Source organism: Polyodon spathula, chromosome 2 (genome assembly GCF_017654505.1).
Source record: "Polyodon spathula isolate WHYD16114869_AA chromosome 2, ASM1765450v1, whole genome shotgun sequence".
Classification (NCBI taxonomy): Eukaryota; Metazoa; Chordata; class Actinopteri; order Acipenseriformes; family Polyodontidae; genus Polyodon; species Polyodon spathula.
This window is the reverse complement of record NC_054535.1, coordinates 67,023,825-67,047,080: the sequence shown is the minus strand read 5'-3', so window position 1 is coordinate 67,047,080 and position 23,256 is coordinate 67,023,825. Positions and strand designations below refer to the sequence as shown.

At 37.3% G+C, this 23,256-nt stretch overlaps 1 protein-coding gene across 1 annotated transcript in view; it reads left to right on the top strand.

Annotated features, from left to right (window-relative positions):
• Positions 1-15,493, top strand: part of LOC121299252 (ras and EF-hand domain-containing protein-like) — a 67,222-nt gene extending 51,729 nt beyond the window's left edge. Inside the window, exons 16-17 of the mRNA XM_041226920.1 lie at positions 13,685-13,761; positions 14,736-15,493. Of these exons, the coding sequence (XP_041082854.1) occupies positions 13,685-13,761; positions 14,736-14,844 (186 nt within the window). The 3' untranslated portion in view covers positions 14,845-15,493. The remainder of the gene's footprint in view (positions 1-13,684; positions 13,762-14,735) is intronic.
• The last annotated feature ends 7,763 nt before the right edge of the window (positions 15,494-23,256 follow it).

The following is a 23,256-nucleotide window of genomic DNA, read 5'->3' as shown; positions in this document are numbered from 1 at the left end:
GCAGTTTCTTGTGTTTTGTTGAAAGAAGTGGAACTCTTTTAGGTCGTCAGCTGCCATACCTTATTCGTGTCAAGGTACGACGAGTTGTGCGTTCTTTTATGGGTCTTTCAGCACCAATGTTGTACTGGACTGTCAGTTGATTAATTGTAGCCCATCTGCTGCTCTGCACAATTTGTGTCAGCCTCCTTTGGCCTCTTTCATCAATGAGCCATTTTCGACCACTGGCCTGCCGTTGGCTGGATGTCCTTTGGGTGGTGGACCATCCTTGATACACATGGGAAACTGTTGAGCGTGAAAAACCCAGCAGTGTTGCAGTTCTTGACATGCTCAAAATGGCGCGCCTGGCACCTACTACCATACCCCGTTCAAAGGCACTTAAATCTTTTGTCTTGCCCATTTACCCTCTGAATGGCACATATACACAATCCATGTCTCAATTGTGTCAAGGCTTAAAAATCCCTCTTTAACCTGTCTCCCCTTCATCTGCACTGATTGAAGTGGATTTAACAGTTTACATCAAAAAGGGATCATAGCTTTCACCTGGATTCATCTCGTCAGTCTATTTCATGGAAAGAGCAGGTGTTCCTAATGTTTTGTACACCTAGTGTATATATACAGTTTCGTGAAAAAGTATTTGCCCACTGTCTGATTTTCTGCATTTTTGCACATTTTTTACATTGAATTTGGTCAGATCTTTTGTGGGTTGTAGTAGTATATAGAGGGAGTCTGAGAGAAAAAAGTGACACCAAAGTTTGGTGCTTCTTTCATTTGTTTGGTGTGCAAGGTAATCAAACATGCACTCTTCAGGTGAGAAAAAAGTTATTGCCCCCCTAGTTAACTCAACCCAATTAAAGGGATAGTTAGGGTCAGCTGTTTGAATACTTTGGTTAATCGGGCCTGATTTGGGCCAGCCCTGCCCAATATAAATCTGACTAACTTTGGCCCTTACCATCAGAGTGAAATTGTCAGCACACAGGTTCTAGAGGCACATCATGCTATGATTAAAAGAAATTCCTGAAGACCCATGGAAAAAAGTTGTTGATGTCTATTAGTCTAGAAATGGTTATAAAGTCATTTCTAAGGCTCTGGGGCTCAACCAAACCACAGTCAGTGCATTATTGTCCAAATGGAGAAAGTTTGGGACAGTAGTGAATCTTCCCCGAAGTGTCTGTCCTGCCAAAATCTCTCCAAGAGCAAGGTGTAAAATCATCCAGGAAATCACAAAGAACCCTAGAACAACATCCAGGGATCTGCAGGCCTCTCTCATCTCAGCTAAGGTCAGTGTCATAAATCCACCATCAGAAAGACATTGGGCAAAAATGGGATTCATGGCAGCGTAGCAAGGCGGAAACCACTGTTCACTAAGAAGAACATGAATGCTCGTCTCATATTTGCCAAAAAACACCTAGATCATCCTCTGGAGTTCTGGAACAATGTTTTATGGACAGATGAGTCAAAAGTGGAACTTTTTGGCCAACATGGGCCCCGTTATGTCTGGCGAAAACCAAACACTGCATTCCACGGTAAGAACATCATACCAACAGTCAAGCATGGTGGTGGTAGTGTCATGATTTGGGGATGCTTTGCTGCATCAGGACCTGGACGACTTGCCATCATTGCTTGAACCATGAATTCTGCTCTGTATCAGAGAATTCTACAGGAGAATGTCAGACCATCTTTCTGTGAGCTGAAGTTGAAGCGCAGCTGGGTCATGCAGCAAGACAATGATCCGAAACAAACAAGCAAGTCTACATCAGAATGGTTGAAGATCAATAACTTTTAAGTTTTGGAATAGCCTAGTCATTGTCCAGACCTAAACCCCATTGAGATGTTGTGGCAGGACCTGATACAATCAGTTTATGCTTGAAAACCCACAAATGTCTCTGAAGCAGTTCTGCATGAAGGAGTGGGCCAAAATTCCCCCGCGGCGCTATAAGAGACTAATCAATAACTACAAGAAGTGTTTGGTCGCAGTTATTGCTGCTAAAGGTGGCGTAACCAGTTATTGAGTCTAAGGGGGCGATTACTTTTTCACACAGGGGCATTGGGTGTTGTAAATGAAATAACTATCAAAATTGTGTGTTATTTGTTCACTTATGATCCCTTTTATCTAATATTAGATTTTGGTTAAAGATCTGATAACATTCAGTGCCAGGAATATGCAAAAATGCAGAAAATCAGACAGGGGGCAAATACTTTTTCCTAGCACTGTGTGTGCATATATATATATATATATATATATATATATATATATATATATATATATATATATATATACACACACACACACACACACACACACACACATATACAAACTTTTTTTTTTGATTGGGAATTGAAGACTAATCTCACTGCTCAGTGGAGAGGAAAAAAACCCTGCCATTGGGAGGAAAGAAACCTTTGGTGGTCCCGTTGGAGAGATGGCCCCCACTCCAGGCATACTAGCAATACTCTGTTGGGCAAAGATATATCATGGAGAAAAACAACAAGAGTCTACTGCTGTGGAATGTCTGTTGACATTGACTGCTGCATCTGTACGGAAGAAATAAATATTATGTTTAATCGTGAAAATCTTCAAATAGGTATTTTAGACCATGGAATGCCTTGAATAAGCCCCTTGAAACAATACACAGGCATAACTTTATGTCACTTTTGATTAAATGCTGGGTATTGTTATTTTTGGCCGCTGAGGTTGCTGCCCAATACAGAAGAAATAGGGGGTATAGGATATGAAGTAATCGTAGAAAAGAGAAAGGCTGTTTCTGTGCTGCAGAGGGAAGACCAAATGTTTTTCCGAGCTTTTAAATTTTGGTAGAGAGAGAGAGAGAGAGGAGATGCAAGATGAAAATCCTGCCCTGAAGAATGATGTTTTAAACTGGTGCGGCTGTTCTGGAAGGTTTGAATGAGGGACCAAATGCGTTCCAGTTTATAAGGGGGGGAGGCGTGCTTCGAAGCAGAGAACATCCAAGCTTATTCTGAGAAATTAGAGAGAGTGGACAGTACCTATGGTTTTCTCCTCAGAGGAGAACTCCAACTGTAGAGAAGAGTGACCTGGGTTTTGGGAATACTCCTGCTGGGGGTAACCGTTCAGGCACAGTGAAAGAATGAAAAAGCATTATACATAATCAAGAAATGAGAGGAGTCGAGGGAGGAGAAAATCAAAGGAGGACTTTAGCACAATTTTACCAACTACACCTATTAAGGCTACTGTGGGGGCTTTTTCTTTGATTACCTTACAGGAACTGACAGAGCTAGTTTGACATATGGGAGCTACTGTACGCTTTCTTGATCCTATTCCTACAAAACTATTAAAAGATGTTCATGGTGTTATTAATACCCAATTTTCTAAAATTATAAATGGTTCACTTTCCTCCGATATAGTTCCCTCAGAACTTAAGGTAGCTGTGGTAAGAAACACAATTTGGACCAATTAGTCCTCAGTAGCTATAGGCCACTCTCCAACCTACCATTCTTAGATAATGTTCTAGAGAGTTGTTGCAATTCATTTACAAACATTTCTAACTCTTAATGGTATATTCAAGAAGTTTCAGTCTGGTTTTTGTGCTGCACACAGCACCAAGACGGTCCTTGTCAGACTTGTGAATGATCTGCTGATAAGCTCCGACTCTGGGTTTCCATCAGTATTAATTCTTGATCTAAGTGCTGCCTTTGATACTGTAGACCATTCCATCCCACTGAATCATCTTGAAAGCACAGCAGGACTTTTTGGCCTTGTCCTATCCTGGTTCAAATCTTATCTTTCTGATAGGTTTCAGTTCATCTCTATTGGGGTGGTGTTCCACAGAGCATCATTCTAGGTCCCTTGCTGTTTTCATTATATATGTTATCATTAGGTGACATTATCTGCAGACATGGAATGAACTTCCATTGCTGTGCTGATGATACCCAGGTATATTTGTTCCTAAAGTCAGGAATTTCTTCTGCCTGAGTGTTATTACTACTTATCTTACAGCCATTAAGTGTTGGATGTCACATAATTGCCTAAAGGTGAATTCAGATAAAACAGAGGTTATGCTAGTGGCATCACAGAACCAACTAAAAGGAAAGGTGGGATTACATGAGCTCAACCCTTACAGTCTCTCATCAAAATTGAATCTAGAAGTTAAGAGTTTGGGGGTCATCTTTGATCTTGATCTTTCATTTGAAACTCATATTGGGGAAGTTACTAAAGTATCTTTTTACCATCTCAGAAATGTAGCTAAACTTTGACCAATTATTTCTGTATCTGATGCCGAGAGACTAATGCATGCCTTTGTTTCATCTAGAATTGATTATTGTAATGCACTCTTTTCTGGTGTCCCAAAATGTGTGGTATCCCTCTTGCAGCTTGTTCAGAATACTACCTCTAGAATTCTGACTAAAACCAGGAAAAGTGTAAAAAAATCTTTTTTTTAATCATCCAGTATGTTGTCACCTGTATTTTGTTTACTAACCCTTATTTTAATTTTTTATTTGTTTATTTTTGCATTCCTAACACCCCTTATTTTATTTATGTTTTTCATTAGTGGCACAGATGCGGGGAGATGGGGGTCCTCTTTTGGGGGCAAGTGATGTCACTTCCCAATCTTAGGCCCAGCCCAATAGCTGGCCTCGACCTCCAAGAGGACTGTTCTTCGAGAGCCAGAGGGGACCCCAGTCAAATCTATCATTCCAGGTTCCCCCTAGGAAGTAGCATACATGCTCCCCTACCTTGGAGGCCAATCGGTTCAGTCTCACCTCCGAGAGGGCGTTATCTCTTCTTGGGCCAGGAGACAACCCTGCACTTTTCTCAATCTCTGTTTCTATCAATTGTTCCCCCTAGGGGCTAGTATAAATGCTTCCTGTGCCAGGGGGAAAGTTGCATCTCCTATGCCAGTGTACCTCTCTGGCCCCTTTTGAATGGTCATTTCATATTCTCCTTCAGAAATCCAGTCGCCTGCGGGGCTCGGAGGTCGGCCGCGACGATCGCTCAACGCATAGGCGTTCCTTGTCAGTCGGGGCGACTTCTAGTCTTCTCAAATGTATCCTCTATCTTTCTCTAATTTTTCCCTTTGGGGGAAAGTAAAGCTTGCTTCCCATCCTTGGAGGCCAATCGATTTCGGTCTCACCTCAGCGAACGTGGCTCTCTGCCAGCCAAGGGGAAAGCATGTTATCTCCCTAAAGGCCAAACACATAGTAAGTCCCAGGGCTTATTCTTCGCAGCCCTTGCTCTTGTTCCGTGAATATAAATCAATGGCTTTCATGTTCAACATTTATAATAAACAAAATAACTGTAAAAAAATGTAAGATGAATATTTAGTTTGTAAGTGTTTGCTAAGTTCTGAAAGTTCTAACAATTGTTTCTGGTAATACTGTATCTCTTGGGCAGTAAATTAGTCTGATCCATCTCTATATTTTATTTTAATTGGTGAGGAACTAGAAAGTCATTGCTTTCTGTTGTGAAAAGACAATTCTGGACATTATCCACCCCTCTCAACACATACCTTAAAACATTACTGAAATCCGAGACATCGTTGCATTTATTTTTATTCCTCCCATCTGTTCTGCTCAAACAGGTCTGCACTGTCAGTGACAGGGAAAAAAATAGCTCTGCCACCTGTTGTATCTTTTCAATGACAATATGCACAATATCACAAATACAGATGTACTTTCTTTTGCATGTTTCAATAAAATGTATTTACTCAGCTTAACTTAGTTCGTATATTTGACGTATACGGGCGGCCTGTCAGGCTTTATTGCATGCATATATATGCATATATATATATATATAATATATATATATATATATATATATATATATATATATATATATATATATATATATATTAATAGCGGGTGGGTGCACACAGAAAACAGACAGTGATTTCCAAAATAAAGCAAGTTTTTTTTATTAAAGTTCACAAGGCATTCAATAAGGCTCACTCTTATACTGAAATGCCAGCTGTGTTGGTGAGAAGTATCCAAAAAGAAAATAAACAGTTCAAACAAGATTTCAAACAAAACAAAATAACCAAAAGAATGCAGATGTAAACCAGCTGGACCGATAACCACGTCCAGTTGGTGAATAAGTAATTCCACCTGGGCGTTCGGGTTTTTCTAGCTTGCTCGGCTTCTTTAGGAAACCCTTCTCCTACCCAGTCCTTTATTAGTCCCAGCAGCGGACAGGCCATTCCTTGTAGCCCCAGTAGAGAAGAGGGAATCACAGACTCAAAGAACCACAGTGTTATCCAACACCAATTCCAGTTATTCCATTCTGGCTCTTCTGTAGATAAACCCAGGATGTTTTCAGGTCATAAAACAAAACAATCAACCCCACAGACTGGCGGTACATGCTCTCTTTTACCAGCCAGGCATTGGGCTGTTACAGGCTACAGGTGTGGGCCAATTAAGGCTAATGATACTCTAACAATGGTGAAACCATAATCACCTACCTAACCACACCTGCAGCCTGTTAGCCCGTTAACTCCTTGATGTTATGGCAGGCACGTATTCTGCCCACAGGTCTATCTGATCATTACTGGCAACACCTGTGGGCTCGTACCAAGCCTGCCATGAACGGCTGACTCAGCCACTAACTCAATGTGTGTCTTCCTGATGAGCAAATTTCTCAACCTCCTTGTGCTCAGTCCTTCGTATGATGTATAAAACCCAGGCCCTGTTGTGACTCTGCAGCAGCAGTTCTTAATGCATCGATTACCCACCTTAATCTCTACAAGTCGCTTTGGATAAAAGCGTCTGGTAAATTATTATTATTGTATTGAAACAAACCAAAGCTAAAGTTTTTTTCAATTATATATTATTATTTCTTCTTCTTCTTCTTCTTCTTCTTCTTCTTCTTTCTTCTTCTTCTTCTTCTTCTTCTTCTAAGCAAATAAATAATAAGATGCCCTTATCCATCATTATTTATGAGGTGTCTGATTTCCGATGTCACCTTGTTATACATCCATCTTCACCTTTGTGAGATTTTCCACACTGCCAACAAAGACAATGGCTGATTTGGAAAAATCTTACTTCTGGGGGACTTGCTGCAGCCTCCACCTGTGCATAAGAAACCACCTTTTGTGCCACTTACTCAGAGGAATTGCACAAATTGACTGGCTCTATGAGATCTGTGGACCTGTGGAAATCATTCACATATGATGGACTCACAATTAATATGCACCAGAAGCAGGACCAGGTTTATGCAATCTGCTTAACTGTGCCGGAATCAAGGGAGGAGATATTTACAGCTGCAAAAAATTAATTATCCATCGCATGAAACATTTAGATGACAAAGATGGAAGTTCAACCTGTCTCATGCCTACAGTTGACACCTGTAACCAGATAGAGACCGCTGTACTTGACAGTATGCCTGGGGAGAACATTCATCTTGTGGCAATGGATACTGTAGACTGCGTTCCTTCCTGTCAGGAAAACGTGCTGAAAAAAATTGAAAGCTTATAAGACTGACTGTAGTCAGCTGGACTGCAAACTAGCATACGAGTGAAAATAGGCTGCAAGCTTCGGAAAAAATCCACATTGCCACTGGTTTCATCAATGGTGCAGTAGGGAAACTTCAAGCTGTTTCCTATTATCTAGAAAACCCCATGATGGTGAAAACCATAACCATTCATTTTAACAATGGACACACAGTACCTTTGAACACTCCAGTGTAAAAGCAGTGGGTGTCAAGGTTGCCCCAATTGTTTCTAATAACTTGCTTGTGTTTTTCAGGCAAAATAAAAGCAGATCGAACTTGCATCAAAAACAGTTAGAAGAAACAACTGGCTTGTATTTTTGGTATCTCCACTTTAAATGGCTTGATAACTTTTTTTCACATTTCCAATGTGTTTTTCTATGAGATAAGACATACAGACTGCACTTTGAGCACTTACGAACATAAGACAAGTTTGGAAATGAGAAAAGGCCTTTGGGACCATCAAGGTTTGTACCTTTTTAGTGTAAAAAAAGTGCTTCCTACCTTTTGATCTAAACTTACTTTTACTCAGCTTCCACATATGCCCCCTTGTTCTACTCTCTGTGCTAAATTTGAAGTAGTGTCTCGGGTTTAAAGACTCCAATCAAGTCCCCTCTTTCCCTTCTTTTTTCTAGGCTGAAGTGATTATATTTTTTAACCTGTCCTCATAGCTCATGTCACTAAGTCCTAGGATCAGCCTATTTCCCCATCTCTGTAGCTTCTCGATGCAATGGTGACTTTATTGTAGTGATGTGACAAAAACCTCAAACAGTATTCTAGGTGGGGTCTAACTAGGGCATTGTATAATCTTACTAGACTTGTATTCCATTAATGTTATACTTATAACCTGGATTATTCACTTTTGGAGTGGCTTTGCAACTTAATTTATTGTATCTTCCCTTGTATTATTTCTTGAAAAGATTATCAAAAGTTTGTTTATAGAAAGCTTCAAATTTGTTTGAAATTGACTCTCTTTGCAACACATAGTCAATATGTACTTTTGAGCAAGCTGCATGGTGTAGCTTTCAGGCAACAAAATCACATTTTGGAAATGAAAATAGAGGGATCAAAAAAAAATTCTCAAAAACACACCCATGTGTGTTCTTGGTGATTTTTAAGCATACAAATATCTTTAAATGATCAAACTATCAAGTACAGAACAAGAGGAAAGTTTCTTACTGATTTACATACTATGTCCTAGCTTAAGTCTAGCTTTCTGAAGGGCAGTCTCACTTCCTCACACTGCATCATCTTGAATCCTGGTCCTCATTGTATTGTAAAATAGGTTGCTTACTGGCAACATCATGCATTGAAACTGAAATTGTATCATCGAGGGGGAGGGATTTTGAGTTAGATTTTGTTGCCTTTATATATATATATATATATATATATATATATATATATATATATATATATATATATATATATATATATATAAAACCCTAGTCTCCTATCCTTTACAGTTCTGACTGCCCAAACATGATGGACATAAGAAATGTGCAGAATAAAGTTTTCTGATGTACTAGTTGGGGGAAAAATTCAGCTGTCTGCGCAAAACGTTTTAAGCAGTAAATGTTTCGGATGAGTGTACAAGTGTACTAAGTTAGTCTTTATCTTCACAGTACTAAGTTAACCCACTTGAACAGGATCATTACAAGTCTGACTTGGTAAACTGCAATCAGGATCTTGTTTACTCTGATTTAGCAGATGATCTACCTGTGGTGATTATCTTCTGGTACGCTGCAATCGGGAAGAGCAAGTGTACTAACTTTAGTCCAATCAAGTGGACTAAACTGGTTTAATCCGCTAGTTAGACACATAAAGTTGATTAAATGTGTTACGCTGCAATTGACCCCTCACGTTTGGATACGTATTAACCTACCTACATAATGCATTCTTCTAGCCAGCGGTAACACAAATGCTGCTTGCCGTGGAAAACTCCTCAATAATGCGATTCATGTCATTATTTTTTTACTATAATATCTCAAAAAGCTCTGCAAATGTCTGTGATATTCTTTGAGTGCTGGATGTGGAAGCAGCTATCTTGTTTTTTTATGTCTGTGTTAGTCTGTGGTCTTCTCTCAGCTCCTATCGGTCTCATTCTGCCATTGAAAGGTTTTCTTGGCTTTTTCCAGAGAAAAAAATGACTAGAGACCTGTACTTGACATCTCCTTGATGTCGGACAGGGTCCAACATCAGACCGGAAAGGATTAATGTATTATGCATTTATTTTATTATTTTTTTTACTGTATATCATGTATTATGCATTTCTCTGTATTTAAAGAATTGTGGATTTTCTTGCTTTTACTGCATCTTGTAATGTGTTTTGTGATGGTGGTCCACTATGAAAGGGGCTATATAAAATAAAGATTGATTGATAACCTGGAGGAAGCGCAGCTGGCCAGTACCTTTTCGATGAAGATGTTGTGAACATCCAATGTTTCAGATTACTAATGAGCCTGGTAAGAAACTGCTGATGATTAATGCTAATAACTTTGTTGTTTGGATTAACCAAATATTTCCAATTGTCCTTGTAATTTCAATCTCAAGAGTCTTGGTACCCGGTTGTTATTTTAGTCCTGCAAAGAAGTGTGTGTTGCAATGGATTAGATGGTCTGCGATGGATCAGTTGGCCTATGATGGATCAGTTGGTCTGTGACGGATCAGTTGGTCTGCGACGGATCAGTTGGTCTGCGATGGATCAGTTGGTCTTGGTAATTTTCTTTTCTAGTTTGGAAGCGTACTCTGCAAGTTGCCGCTCATTTTGATGAGATTCACTATACACTGTAGTTTGTCTATGAATGAATGAAAATAGTTAACTCCTCCAACTTCTGAGACCGAGTCACCAACCGCCAGTTCTAACTTGTGGTTAAGCCCTTAGCGGTCCATTTATTTAGTGCTTGTTAGGCATGTCGGGTCCAATTTATTTCACACGTGCTATTTATTTTACATGCACTTTTTTTTTTTAGACTAAAACACGTTTAAAAGGCACTGCATAGCAAAAGGACACTCATTACAGCACCTCCAGCCAAACCCCACCCCTTGTTCGCTGTATTTTTCACATGCCTCTTCATAGTTGTGCATACTGAAAAATCCTCTCCTAATCACTCGTTTTTATCACCAAACTCCTCGATAATGCAATCCAAGTCATTATTCTATTACTATAACATCTCAAAAAGCTCTGTAAATGTCTAATATTCTTTGAGCGCTGGATGCGGAAGCAGCTGTCTTCTGTCCATGTTATCTCTGTGGTGCAGGGGCTATGTGTATTGCTCAGATACATCCCTTTTTTCCAACTTCTCTCGGCTCCTGTCAGTCTCACTCGACCATTGAAAGGTTTTCTCTGCTTTCTCCAGTGAAAAAACGACTAGAGACCGGTGCTTGACGTTTTTTTGATGATGTCGGACAGGGTCCAACATTGGACTGGAAAGGGACAATTGTAATGTCGGACCTGGACTGACATAGGACCACAAAGGGTTAAACAGTGCCAATCAATAATATCTGGGTATTGTTCCAAAAGTTTGTGAGCTAGGTCTGATTTGCTACCAAGCCTAACACTGGCACCGTTGCTGTGAAGGCCACAAAGTGTTGTTTTAGATAGGAGCAGGGATTCGAACCAGATTCTTTTTCTGATTTTTGGCTCCAGTTCCAAAAGTTCTGAACGGCTAATTTTGTTCTGTTCTTGTTCGAACAAAATGAAATACCAATTAATACCGGTTCAGTATTGGTGTTCATAGGTCTTCATTTTCTCGAATTAAACAAACAAGCGTGAAATACAGTAAACTCCAAGTAATACACTTCCTGTCTATAGAAACAACAATGCCTATGTTGCAGCCTTAAAAGAAAATGGCAGCAGTCTGCTTCTCTTTTTCTTTTCTATGTTGCAGCTTTCCTTTGCCTCAGTTCGAGTTTACAATTTGTTATTTATTTATTTATTTAAAGCAATTCAAAACAGCGACATTTCCCAACAATCTCGGTGAGTTAGCGTCCTTACGTTCAAGGTAATAACTTAATGCGATGTTTGTCTGAAATAAACTGCAGCTAATCAAGATCATGGCTCCATCAAATATGGCACCTGCTTTTTTCTCTATTCTGTTCCACCTTTCAACACTGTGGTGCTTTTAACTTAACAATAATAATAACAAAAAGGCTCTATACATCTGTCGTATATTTGAAAGGTAATACCAAAAAAATATATATTTTTGTGACAAACATCTCTTCAAAGCATAACCTACATATTTCTTATTGCAAAACTACTGTTTTAAACAGAAGATATGCAGAAAAAATCCTCTCCAAGTAATCAATTGCGTACAAATACAAATAAGCAGTAAGGGGAACATTGTTATTATTGGCATGCACATTTCACAGTAAGACGTACAACAAATGGAACATATACACACGTCTACATAGTTATTCTGGATATAACAATGAACAATTAAATCATGAATCACTAAATGATTGAGAATATAACTAAATACATTTGTTATACACTAAACAGTTCTAGGATTATAACTGTTTATTTTGAGCCAATGCAAGACTGATCACCTAATGTAGATCCAGCATGTAGCTGACTGCATGGTGGAAGCCTGAACTGAAGACAAATACAGTGCTATTTGATTCGTTGGCTGCTCTGAAAAAAAGCAAGCAAAATGTAATGTTGAATTTCATGGCTGTGATGTAATGCTTTGTCATTGACCACTGATGTGTAAGATCATGGGAAGAGCACTTTTCAAGTAGATGCTTAAAAACTGTCAGCTTTTTCTTCTGGAAGCTCAATGAAATCTAAAAACATGAAGTGTGGTTCAAGTTGTTTGTATCACTTTCATGTTTAAGGTACACACTTGGTGCTGTTTTACTACTCAAGCTGGTTGACTCATCAATAAGTTTTGAAAGCTTACCATTTATATTGTGAATGTGTTTACACATTTTCTTCCTCATCTCAAAAGCAATGTGGTCGATAATTTCCATAGTACTGTATTTGGAGTGCAGTCCAAATCCTCTATCGACCCCATTTTCGCTTTGTAGTTTTGACAGATCTGGAACGGTCTGTCCTTTTGAGCAAAGTAATATGCAGAACTGAAAATTTTACACGTAGACTTTAAATGAGATACATTTTGAGTCTGCTCTTTGGAGTTTTTAAAAATACGTTTGGTTGCAATGTGCGCTCTTGTCTTCTGAGTCTCCATGATAATCTAACAATGCACAACTTATGAATTGGGTAGGAAATATATTGTATCCATGATGAAATCCTTTTTTTATATATATCACATAGTCCTGCCACATGTATGCATAGTGACGCCAACACCATTTAGCTATACCTGCCCTTATAGAATTTTACATGATGTTTTTAAATAAAGCAGAGGGGCATTTTGGGAGACGCTGTTAATATAGAAAACCCCTTTTCACAAAAATCTAATTCTGCGCACATACCAAAGTCTAAAATAAAATAATTAAGGCATGGAAGCTCTATTTGTAACTGATATAAAATCAAAATGGAATATAAATATGTTCTATTAACATCGTACCTGAAGTTGCAATATATTTGTACATTGGTAAGTATCTTTCTGTTGGAAATACTGTCCCTTCAAAGGTTAAAAAGCCACAGTTAAACTGCTCTACATGGTGTAAAATAGACCACAACATGGGCTTAAATTAAACCACTAGTGGTACGTTGAAGTTAAAAAAGACTTTGGACACATTGTGATCTAAATTGGCGCGTTGCACTTGAGCTCATAGACCGTCCTGTTTTAAAGCTTGTTTTGAGGTTTACATCTCAATTAAACTGGTTTAAATGGTATGTTGCAATTGGCCCTATGTGATGTGATCCACAAAGTGGATCAGCCACATACTTGTCCACTGTTTGGACCGGACTTCCTTAAGATGTACTGGATTATACCACTTTTTGACTACCTATCTCTTCTAATGTGTGTATATTATCTATGTATATATATATATATATATATATATATATTATATATATATATATATATATAATATATATATATATATACACACACACACACACACACACACACACACACACACACACACACACATATATATATATATATATATATATATATATATATATATATATATATATATATATATATATATATATATACACACATACACACACACACATATATAAATACTCTAACATCTGTATTAAGCATGCAGTTCCTTTATTTAGAAAATGACCATACTGCTCTGTTGTTTCTTTTTTAGGCCTACAATGCCTTGTTTTGTGAAGCCAGTGCTAAAGACGGTTCAAATGTTATTGAAGCTGTGCTTCACCTGGCTCGGTAAGTGTTGAGAACTGCAACTGATCAAAAGGAAAATATATCCAAGTCAGCCCCCTAGAGGGGTGAAACGAACATACTATTTACCTATTGTTTGCATAACTTGTTGTTCAGGTTAGGCCACAGTCAACGTTGTAACCAGAGCTGTCATTCTACCAAGGTCAACTTAGGTTTCAAGGTGTTAGGTTTGCAATATTTATATGATTGCTTGGTATTTACTATTTGACTTCCAAATCTATGTTGCACGCAAACCAACAGAGAAAATTAAGGAGTCGTATTTACATGAGCATCAGCGTTGATGAAGCACAAAAGCAACCGAGGACACGACCTTGGTGTCCTCATAGCTAGGTACAGCCACGATCACAGTCACAGTGTCTAGTTGTTGCATCTCAAGAGGGGGAAATAAATTAAAATAAAAACTATAAACATTCAGTATGTAAACAAAAACAGTCAGTTGCATCATAATTTCATTATCAGTATTACATTTGTTCTAAACAGAATGCAATCTTTTCTATGTACACTTACAGTACCTACTGATATTAATTTTGTCTGTAACACTCAATAGTGCTGAATTTAGGAAAACTAAGAGAAACTCAAATTCAATGACAAATGTTTTGACTAGAGTACATTGCTATACATTTTGAATTATAATACACAAATTCAAAATAGATATATATATTTTAAGAAGCTTCTGTATACTGTACTCTTAGTCATAAGTGTCCACACAGGATTGTCAGAAGTGTTAAAGTGGAAATTTGAGAGAATATATTAAGATAAAAATATTGTATTGCATGGTCCAGTTAAATACAAGGAGGGTTTATTCACATTTTAATGGGATCCTTCCATTTATTGCTGTCTGCAGTAACTGGTTTGCACATTTCAACTGTGATGACAATGCTTTGACAAGCTTTTCATTTGCCTTTCAATGCGTATTTAAATGGTAAAAATGTAGTGTTTCATCTTTTTTTTTTCTACAGCGATGTGAAAAAGCGGAGCAACAAGGAAGAGGATTTAGAATCAGTAACCAACTTATCAGGCGTGAATAGCAAGAAACCAACAAACATGAAGACATGTTGCACAGTCTAAAAGATATCAAATCAGGACTGCTGTTGGAAGAAGCTTTTTAAAAACATATTGACTAAGGGATGAGTGCAGCATCATGAGGTTTCTTTGGGTCAGCATCTACATGAGGATGGAACCTTGAATGAGAGCCATAATCTGTCAGTTTCTGGAAACATTATTAAAACATTATTACTATGACCTACCTACAGTAGCTATGTACATTTAAAAATGCAAAATGGACCGGTCCTCCATATATCCCCTGATTTTGATACTCTCAATAACTTGCTCAAAAATATCCTAACCATCAATTGCATGAGCAATTCACTAATATGTAAAAAAGTATAACGAATGTAGTCTGTCTAGAGTGATATGAATTCACAGTGGGGTATAATAAATGGATCAGATATTTCTTTTAACCTGATTGGTAAATACGAGGGCTTTAATCTCTGGTAAAGGACCTTGAATGTTATCTTTCAAACTATGTTTAATCACTGTTCCAAATCAATCCATCAGAAAAATAGTTTAATACAGTATTCGTGCATTTTACCTTTTTCTGCTTCATGAAAGACAATGCCACCTCTTGTACATGCCCTCTGAATGTTCTCTGTCAATGTACATTAAGACAGCTTCCTCACTGCCCTATGCACGCCATCTGTCTATTTAAATTTAGTATAGCAAATAAAGTAAAAAATAAATGCATAAATTGAGAATAGTGTTTGCTCTCAGCGGCAATACAGTAACCAATCGGCGTGTTGTAGAAATCAAACAACTCAATGCAGTCTGATTACTTTCAGCAACAAAGCCAGGAAGAGGCTTAGAGTAAACTTTATGAACATGCAATGTGAACAAGTTACTGAACAAACACCATGTACAGCATTAACACATAGACTACTAGATAGTTTTAATTACTAAACTTTTTTTAATTTTTTTTATTTCGCTAGTATATTTTGGACCAAACGGTAGTACTGAAATGTACACAAATACAAGAACCTACACTCAAATCCTAATAAAAAAATAAATAGTTACTAGTACTTTTATTTATTAAAGTATTTTACAGACAATTCAGAAACCATGATCACTTTTGTCTACGAGGTACCTGAAATACCCATGATGCAACATGGTATACCACTGGGATAATGAAGCCTAAAGCAACCAGAGCACACATGGAATTCTGAGCAAAATGCATTTCTCATGGAATAGTGAGGAAAGGGTTTGTATTCAGCAGCAAAAAGAATAGGGTTGATTCAAACAGAAACAATTTAAATGTTTTTTTGTTTGTTTGTTTAACGTATAACTGTTCTAATAGCAATAGAAGAAGAGGGCTTCAATGTCTGGTAAGGCCCTTCTTGTTATGTGTAATTAAGCACATTTAATTCTCACTACCGCTGTTGTTTTAGTATACAGCATCTTTGACCTCCACCTTGGACATATAACTCAAAACCTCTCACTGGCCTTGTTTCATTGTAGAAGCACAACGGTGACATTTCAGATAAATATTGGAGTTCTTGTTCAGTAAAATAAATGGAAATTAGCAGACAGGGAATATTCTAATTATAAATAAGAGATAAGACAATTCTAAAAGGTGAACACTGTTTTTTTTTTTTTTCAAATAATTTACAATAGAGTATCAGAATCCATCTAGAAGTTGCTAGGATATGGTAACTTTTTGAACGAGGTGACATTGCAAAAAAGACAGAGAAAATTGTATTTATACAAGACAGCAATAGACAGTTTGCTGCAGTAACAAAAGGCAGTTCCTTTGCCTTTTGCACCCTCTTGTGGAGGATAGTTAGAATATATATATAAAGAATATATATATATAGATATATATTTCACAAGATTGTTGTTGGCTTTTTTAAACAACAGTTGTGTGTGTGAAATAGTTCAACGTTTCAAATTGGACACTGTTTCTCAAAGATCAGGAAACAAAGGCAAACTTTATTTGCCAAATAATGCAGCAAGTGCCTCAGTTGAAAGGTTAAAATTAAATAGATTTATGTTTAGACCAAAGTAGGTCAGAAATGGCTACGATATTGCATTTATTCACAGCCACTTTGATTGTACACTAATATTCTAAATGAAGGATATCTCCATTCATTTCAAACAGTATGAAGCTGGCTACTTATAAACTTTTACGTGTCATTATGCTGTATTTACATTATATATTATGTATAGTCTTTCTGTTTACAGCATTAAAGTACAGCATTATTATCTTAGGTGGTTTTGTTTGCAATTCAGATTAATATGAAATTTCAAAGGAAAGAAACCCCTCTTGTTTTACATAAAGTGCCACATGCTGTCTGCTACGATATTGAATTTATGAACTAGCTCCTTTTAGACCATTCTACTTTTCAAAGGTTTCTGCATAAATTTCTACATATCTTGTACATAAGATTATTTTTACATAACTTACAAATAGTATTATTGTGTTCAGTTATCCTTACTGATGTTTTTGTAACGCTTATAAATGATAAATAACGCTGATATAAACTCCATTAGTTTTCACTGAGGTTGCAGTCTGACGTTTGTGTAAAGTAAAATGTTTTCAAAAATGTTTTATGTTTGCACTTTGAGTACCTTTTAGCCAATGCTACGTCTGCATATTGATATTCAGAAAATTGTTTAATAACTACAATGTGTATGAAAATTTTATATCGATATTGATAATGAAGTCTTCCAAAACACAGAAAAATATAATCACAAAATTACAATATCAAATATATAAAGTATATATTAAAATTAACATAACAGACGTTACCCGATATTTACATATGGAAAGCAATAACTTACTGTAATTTAGTGGTTTTGCTTCATAGTACTCATACAGAAAAAACAAGGTCTTGTTCTCTTTTACGACTCCATCATCATCCACCTCAAAACCGAAATACTGCCATACTTAACTGCTCACAGACTTCGGAGTTCATTTTCTTTGTTCATTTTCTAGTCATTCTGGAAGTAATTTAATCTCAAGCTGCTAAATACTGACTCATGCCACCTTTAAAAGCGTTTACATTTTCATGCAGAATTCTGCATTATTTTGTGATGTGTTTTGATGTTTTGATAATGTTTTGATGGCTAAAAAGTACATCTCGTTTACAATACTGAAAGATCACATTTAAACCACGGCGATGAATAAATGGATAATAGTATAAGTAATCACATGGGCAAAATACAATGAAGTGCTTACGCATGCACATATCTCAAAATAATGTGCAGTTATTCAGCATGTTACTGGCAATACTTTACAGACGGCCAATAGTGCCAAACTTAATGCAGCATGCAAATAGCGTTTGGTACCTAAATTCCAATGAATGGAATAAAATGGTTAAATAATACTTTAGTGTTTCTTTGCCTACGAGACTGACAATGATTGGTATGTATATGGCTTATTGTATGGTTTATTGTATCCTTTAACTCCTACGATATTGCAATATTGAAATTATTATCGATATTGAACAATGTCATATCAAAATATCGATATTGGTGTCCATCACTAAAAATAACCCAGTGTTTCGCTGCAAGTCCTTAATGGAAATCAACTTTTTGCTAAGGCAGTTTTCATCACAATTGATGTTGTAAGTGTTTAACCTGTCGCAATACTGTTTAAATGAATAATAAGAAATGAAAATGATTCAATGTATGTTGTTTCTTCCTACTTATGCCAAAAGTAGTGATCATCTGTTTTTGCCCTTATTTGCTTCCTCCTGCTTACTGTTTCATAATGGGTTTTTTTGTACATAATTCAATAACATTTCAACCTGTTTGCTTCTATGTATGCACTGCATATGTCTCTTATTACAGAAAAATCTATTGAAGCATAGGAACAGCTTAGATATATAGAGCTGTGCTCACTACTGTAGCCACCACACAACTAACCCTCCACTTTGTGGATTAAACAGGTGGAATGATGTCACATGACCAGTAGAGTTGATGGGTTACTGCATCATGTGATTTCTTATGAATCAGGAAGTACTCAAAAGTAACTGGGTTGCAACCATTGGTGGCTGGTGGCCAAAAAAATGGGGAGGCACAAAAAAGGCAGAGGGCTTGGGGTCCCCTTAAGCAGCTGTAGAATCTTATTTTATTCTGACTGATAATAATGTTCATCTCTTCTTAACGTTTTACCCCAATTTGTGTGTTAAACGCATTTTCTTGACAAGTAAACAGAGAAAAGAAAACATTAGCTCATCATAGTTTATTGTAATAAACTTAACTGTTACACACTGCCAGCATATGTTTAAAAATACACTGTATACAACATTGATATACCATTTAAATTTGAAGACCATGTCACTAGCAATGTTGTTAAGGAAGGAGAAAGCACATCATATGAACTTAATCTGCTAAATTTAAATAATCCTAGTAAATATGGTTGCTTGATCGGTGTGAGAAGCAAAGTAATTCATCATAGTGATCAATTATATCTTTAAGTTCCCTGTAGTTTCCTCTGTTACGTGAATCTGGCATTTCTTCATGACCATAGAATGCTAGTTCCTGCCGAGTAGATATGCTTGGACTAGATTTTTTAAAATCAGTAAAGCAATACTTTGTTGATGTAAGCGAACTACCAGATTTACTGAAAAGTAAACAGGGCCAACAAGATGGTTTTTAGCCAATCCACTCTCATTTTTGATAGTGGCCTCCTTTCAGATTGTATACAGTGTTTTTCCGTGTAATCTACCATGGCAAACTTCTTCATCAGCTGACCAACAATGTTACTCTCCATTGTACCTTTAAAAATACCTGCCCAAGATAAGCCCCAAGAGCTAATAAAACAGCTGTGTTTAAATATGTTGTGTTTTCCTACTGTTATGATGGATTTTTTTTTTTCCTGGTCACTATTGGAATGTGAAACTGAATGATGGAATTTACATTATTCAACACTTCACTCATAGTCACGCATGCACAGTACTTCAGTGCTTCAGCAGGAGGCGGTAGGGGGGAACCAGGGATCAGACTGTGTCATCTGCAATTGCTAATACTGTTGTTAATAGCAGGTATGAGGCTGGCTTCTGAAGAAAAAAAAAAACTCCCTGAGCTCCGCCAATGAAATCCCATTCTCATATCGAATCATCTGTTACTGCTAGTAAAAATGGTTATTAGCAGATAGGATGTCTCTGATAAACAGTTATATACAAAGATCTGTAAGATTAAATTGATTAGATAAAAATATACATTTACACATTAAAAAATGTATCACACAAATATATTTTACATGAGAATATGGTATGCTAGTTATTTAAGTTTATGTGTAAAGGCTCCTTATGCGGTAGTGTATAATATAGGTATACAAATAATAATATTCAGTTTAGAATGACAGTGAAGGCTTTCTTTAAAGATCACTTCATTTTTGTGTACCCTCTTTTTGTCTGTAAAGAGAATCCAGTTTTTGAATATCCCAACAATGTAATTCCACTTGGTACTAAGATCTGTTACAGTCCTAGAGGTTTCCTCCCCTTTGTTTTGTTTTTACCTTGTGCTGTGTATGGCATACATCAAAGAGGATGCTGCCTATTTGCTTATGGGCATGTCTTAGAAATGACCTACTGTATTTACATTCTTTAATAGTTCAAACTATTTTTTTTGTCATTTTACTTTGTATTGGCCAATGGATGTGGACCAGCCCAACCTAAACGTGTTTATTCTTTTGTTTAACCTTAATATTTTGGCCCCTGTGCCATGTTTATTTTGTTCCTGTTTGTTTTCTGCTAATAAAAGTGTGCATACTTGCTTTAACTGCATCTCATTCCTGCTGGATAACGACTTGGGCTGTGACGCTATCCTGCCACAATTGGTATAAGAAAAGGGGTAGTGCCCCTGGAGACTGAGAGCAGGACTGCAGTTTAAAAAAAAGAAAAGGAATGGACCTAAATAAAGACAGACATGATGAGCAATGGCGGCGGGAAACTGAAGGTGGTGAGGAGCTTCTGGGGAGTTTGGGCATCACAAACCCAGTGTTGATCCAACACCAGCCGATCCCGCATTGGTGTCCGGAAACCTGGTCACTAGGCCTAGTTCCTGGGTCGTTCCTGGCCCAGACTTTGCTCCACAGTCACCAGGGCTCGCATCTCTGCTGGATGCTGCACCCACCCTGTCACCAACCTGTACCCCCGACGACCCATCCATGTTGCCAGAGCCTGGACCAACTCACAAGAATCCGGAGGGGAAAGAAGGACAATGTGTGCTGTGCACATTGGGGAGAGTTATGTTGCAGGGCTGTTTGTTTTATGTTAACAACATATACTGTACACTCTTTAAATGCCAATAATGCCGCATGTTATTGAATTACAAATAATGTGTGCACAGTTTTTCAAAATAACTTTTTTATTCAAAGCTTTAGTGGTTAAACTGAACACTGTTATATGAGGAGGAGGTTAAATGTCAGCACTGTTTGGCACATTATGTTTTCTCAGAAAATACATTTTTATTCCTCATATGACAGGTGGGTGATCTCCTCTCAACAGAGTTTGAAATAAACACCCATTTACAACCATTTTGATGCTATTTTGAAGTACAATGAAATTCATTTTATTTTAATCGTAAACAGTGGTAGATAAGTATTGGCATGCTTTAGTTATTAATTCAGAAATATATAGCAAAACTACTGCCCTTTTTCACAAACTGTTTTGAATAACTTATTGTCAAAGGCTGTTTTTAAAGCCCATTTTCAATAATTAAATCAATTGTGCCGTTCATGAAACCTTTTTGAACTCTTAGAAAGGGTTTACTAGTTTACTAGTTTATTCTCATTTGTCAAGTATTGTTCAAAACCTAACACCATCCCTACCGTGAAGCATGGTGGTGGCGTGCTATGGGGATGCTTCTCTGCGTCAGGGCCTGGAAATCTTGTGAAGATAGAGGGAAAATGGATGCAGCAAAGTACAGAGAAATCCTGGAGTAAAATATGCTGAAGTCTGCAAGAGACCTGGGACTTGGGAGAAGATTCATCTTCCAGCAGGACAATGACCCCAAACATACAGTCAAAGCCACACTGGAGTGGCTTAAAAACAAAAAGGTCAATGTCCTGGAGTAGCCCAGTCAAAGCCTGGACCTCAATCCAATTGAGAATATGTGGAAAGAGTTGAAAATTGCTGTTCACCAAAGGTCCCCATCCAACTTGACGGAGGTTGAGCTAATTTGCAAAGAAGGCTGGTAGAGACTTATTCAAATAGACTCATGGCTGTAATTGTTGCCAAAGGTGCCTCTACCAAATATTGACTCAAGGGGGTGAATACTTTTGAGAGCCACTGTATTTCCTCCCAGATTCTGGGAAATTGAGTTCTCTCTTTTTATTGCATTGTTTACATGGACGATCATCTCTGTTATCTCATGAATGCAAAAAAGAGACATTATCCCCATCTTCCTGACTTCTTTTCTTTGCATCAATACTTGTGCAATTGTCACTGTGTGTGTGTGTGTGTGTGTCAATATATATATATATATATATATATATATATATATATATATATATATATATATATATATATATATATATAACGTCTCTGTCCGTTTTCAGCCATGGTGATCTGCAATACATGTTGGTCAATTTAATTTTATACTGTAACGAGCTGGACTTGAAGCTCTAGCTGTGGCCCTCTGTCAGATTGCTTCGGGACACTTGCAAGGGACTCATTTGCATGTGCTGGAGCAAAGGACTATGGGCAGGTACTCCCGTTGTTGCGAGGTCCCGTTCCCCGGTTCTGTATCAAAGTTTCTGAGTGTCATTGTGTTAAATTGAAGAGTTTTATGTCTGTTGTTATTCCTGTTACCCTCTGTATCTGGTTGTGAAATGAGGGTCAGTCACCCCCGTGTCGCTGTCAAGTCCAAATGTGCCCCCTCCCTTCTGTGCTTCCTGTCAGTGAACTTGTTTCTCTAGTCTTACTTTGAGATGTGCTGTCCTTCTAATGTTGGGAATTAAATAAAGATCCCTTCTGATTGTAAATCCATTGCAGTCTCTTTCATTGAATCCATGCAGGCAGAAATGCTACAATACCTCTGAGTTTATTTTTAAAGAATGAGTTGTAAGGTACATTAGTTGAAACAATATTCACAAATAATGACATTTGAAAAAAAATCTGAAAGAATAGTAAAACACATTATTAACCAACCAGACAAGGTATTTTGCTTTATTACAGCCTTGTAGATTCACTCATGTACCAGTTCTGTGCGCATAGAAACCATGAAAAACTAAAAACAGCATGAGTACTTTACGCATAGCTAATTTACATATCAATCCCCACCTTTCCCATTCATTTGCATGACATCAGATGACAAGCCTGATTTACTTGAGTAAAATAAACTGAGCGAATGGAAACCCAAAAAATGCATTTACATGAGATAAATGTTTAGAATTAAAAAAAAAAAAAAAAACTTACTGGAAACCCCATGATTTTGGCATGCGTCACAAATCTCCACCCATTTCTCTTTGAGTCAATG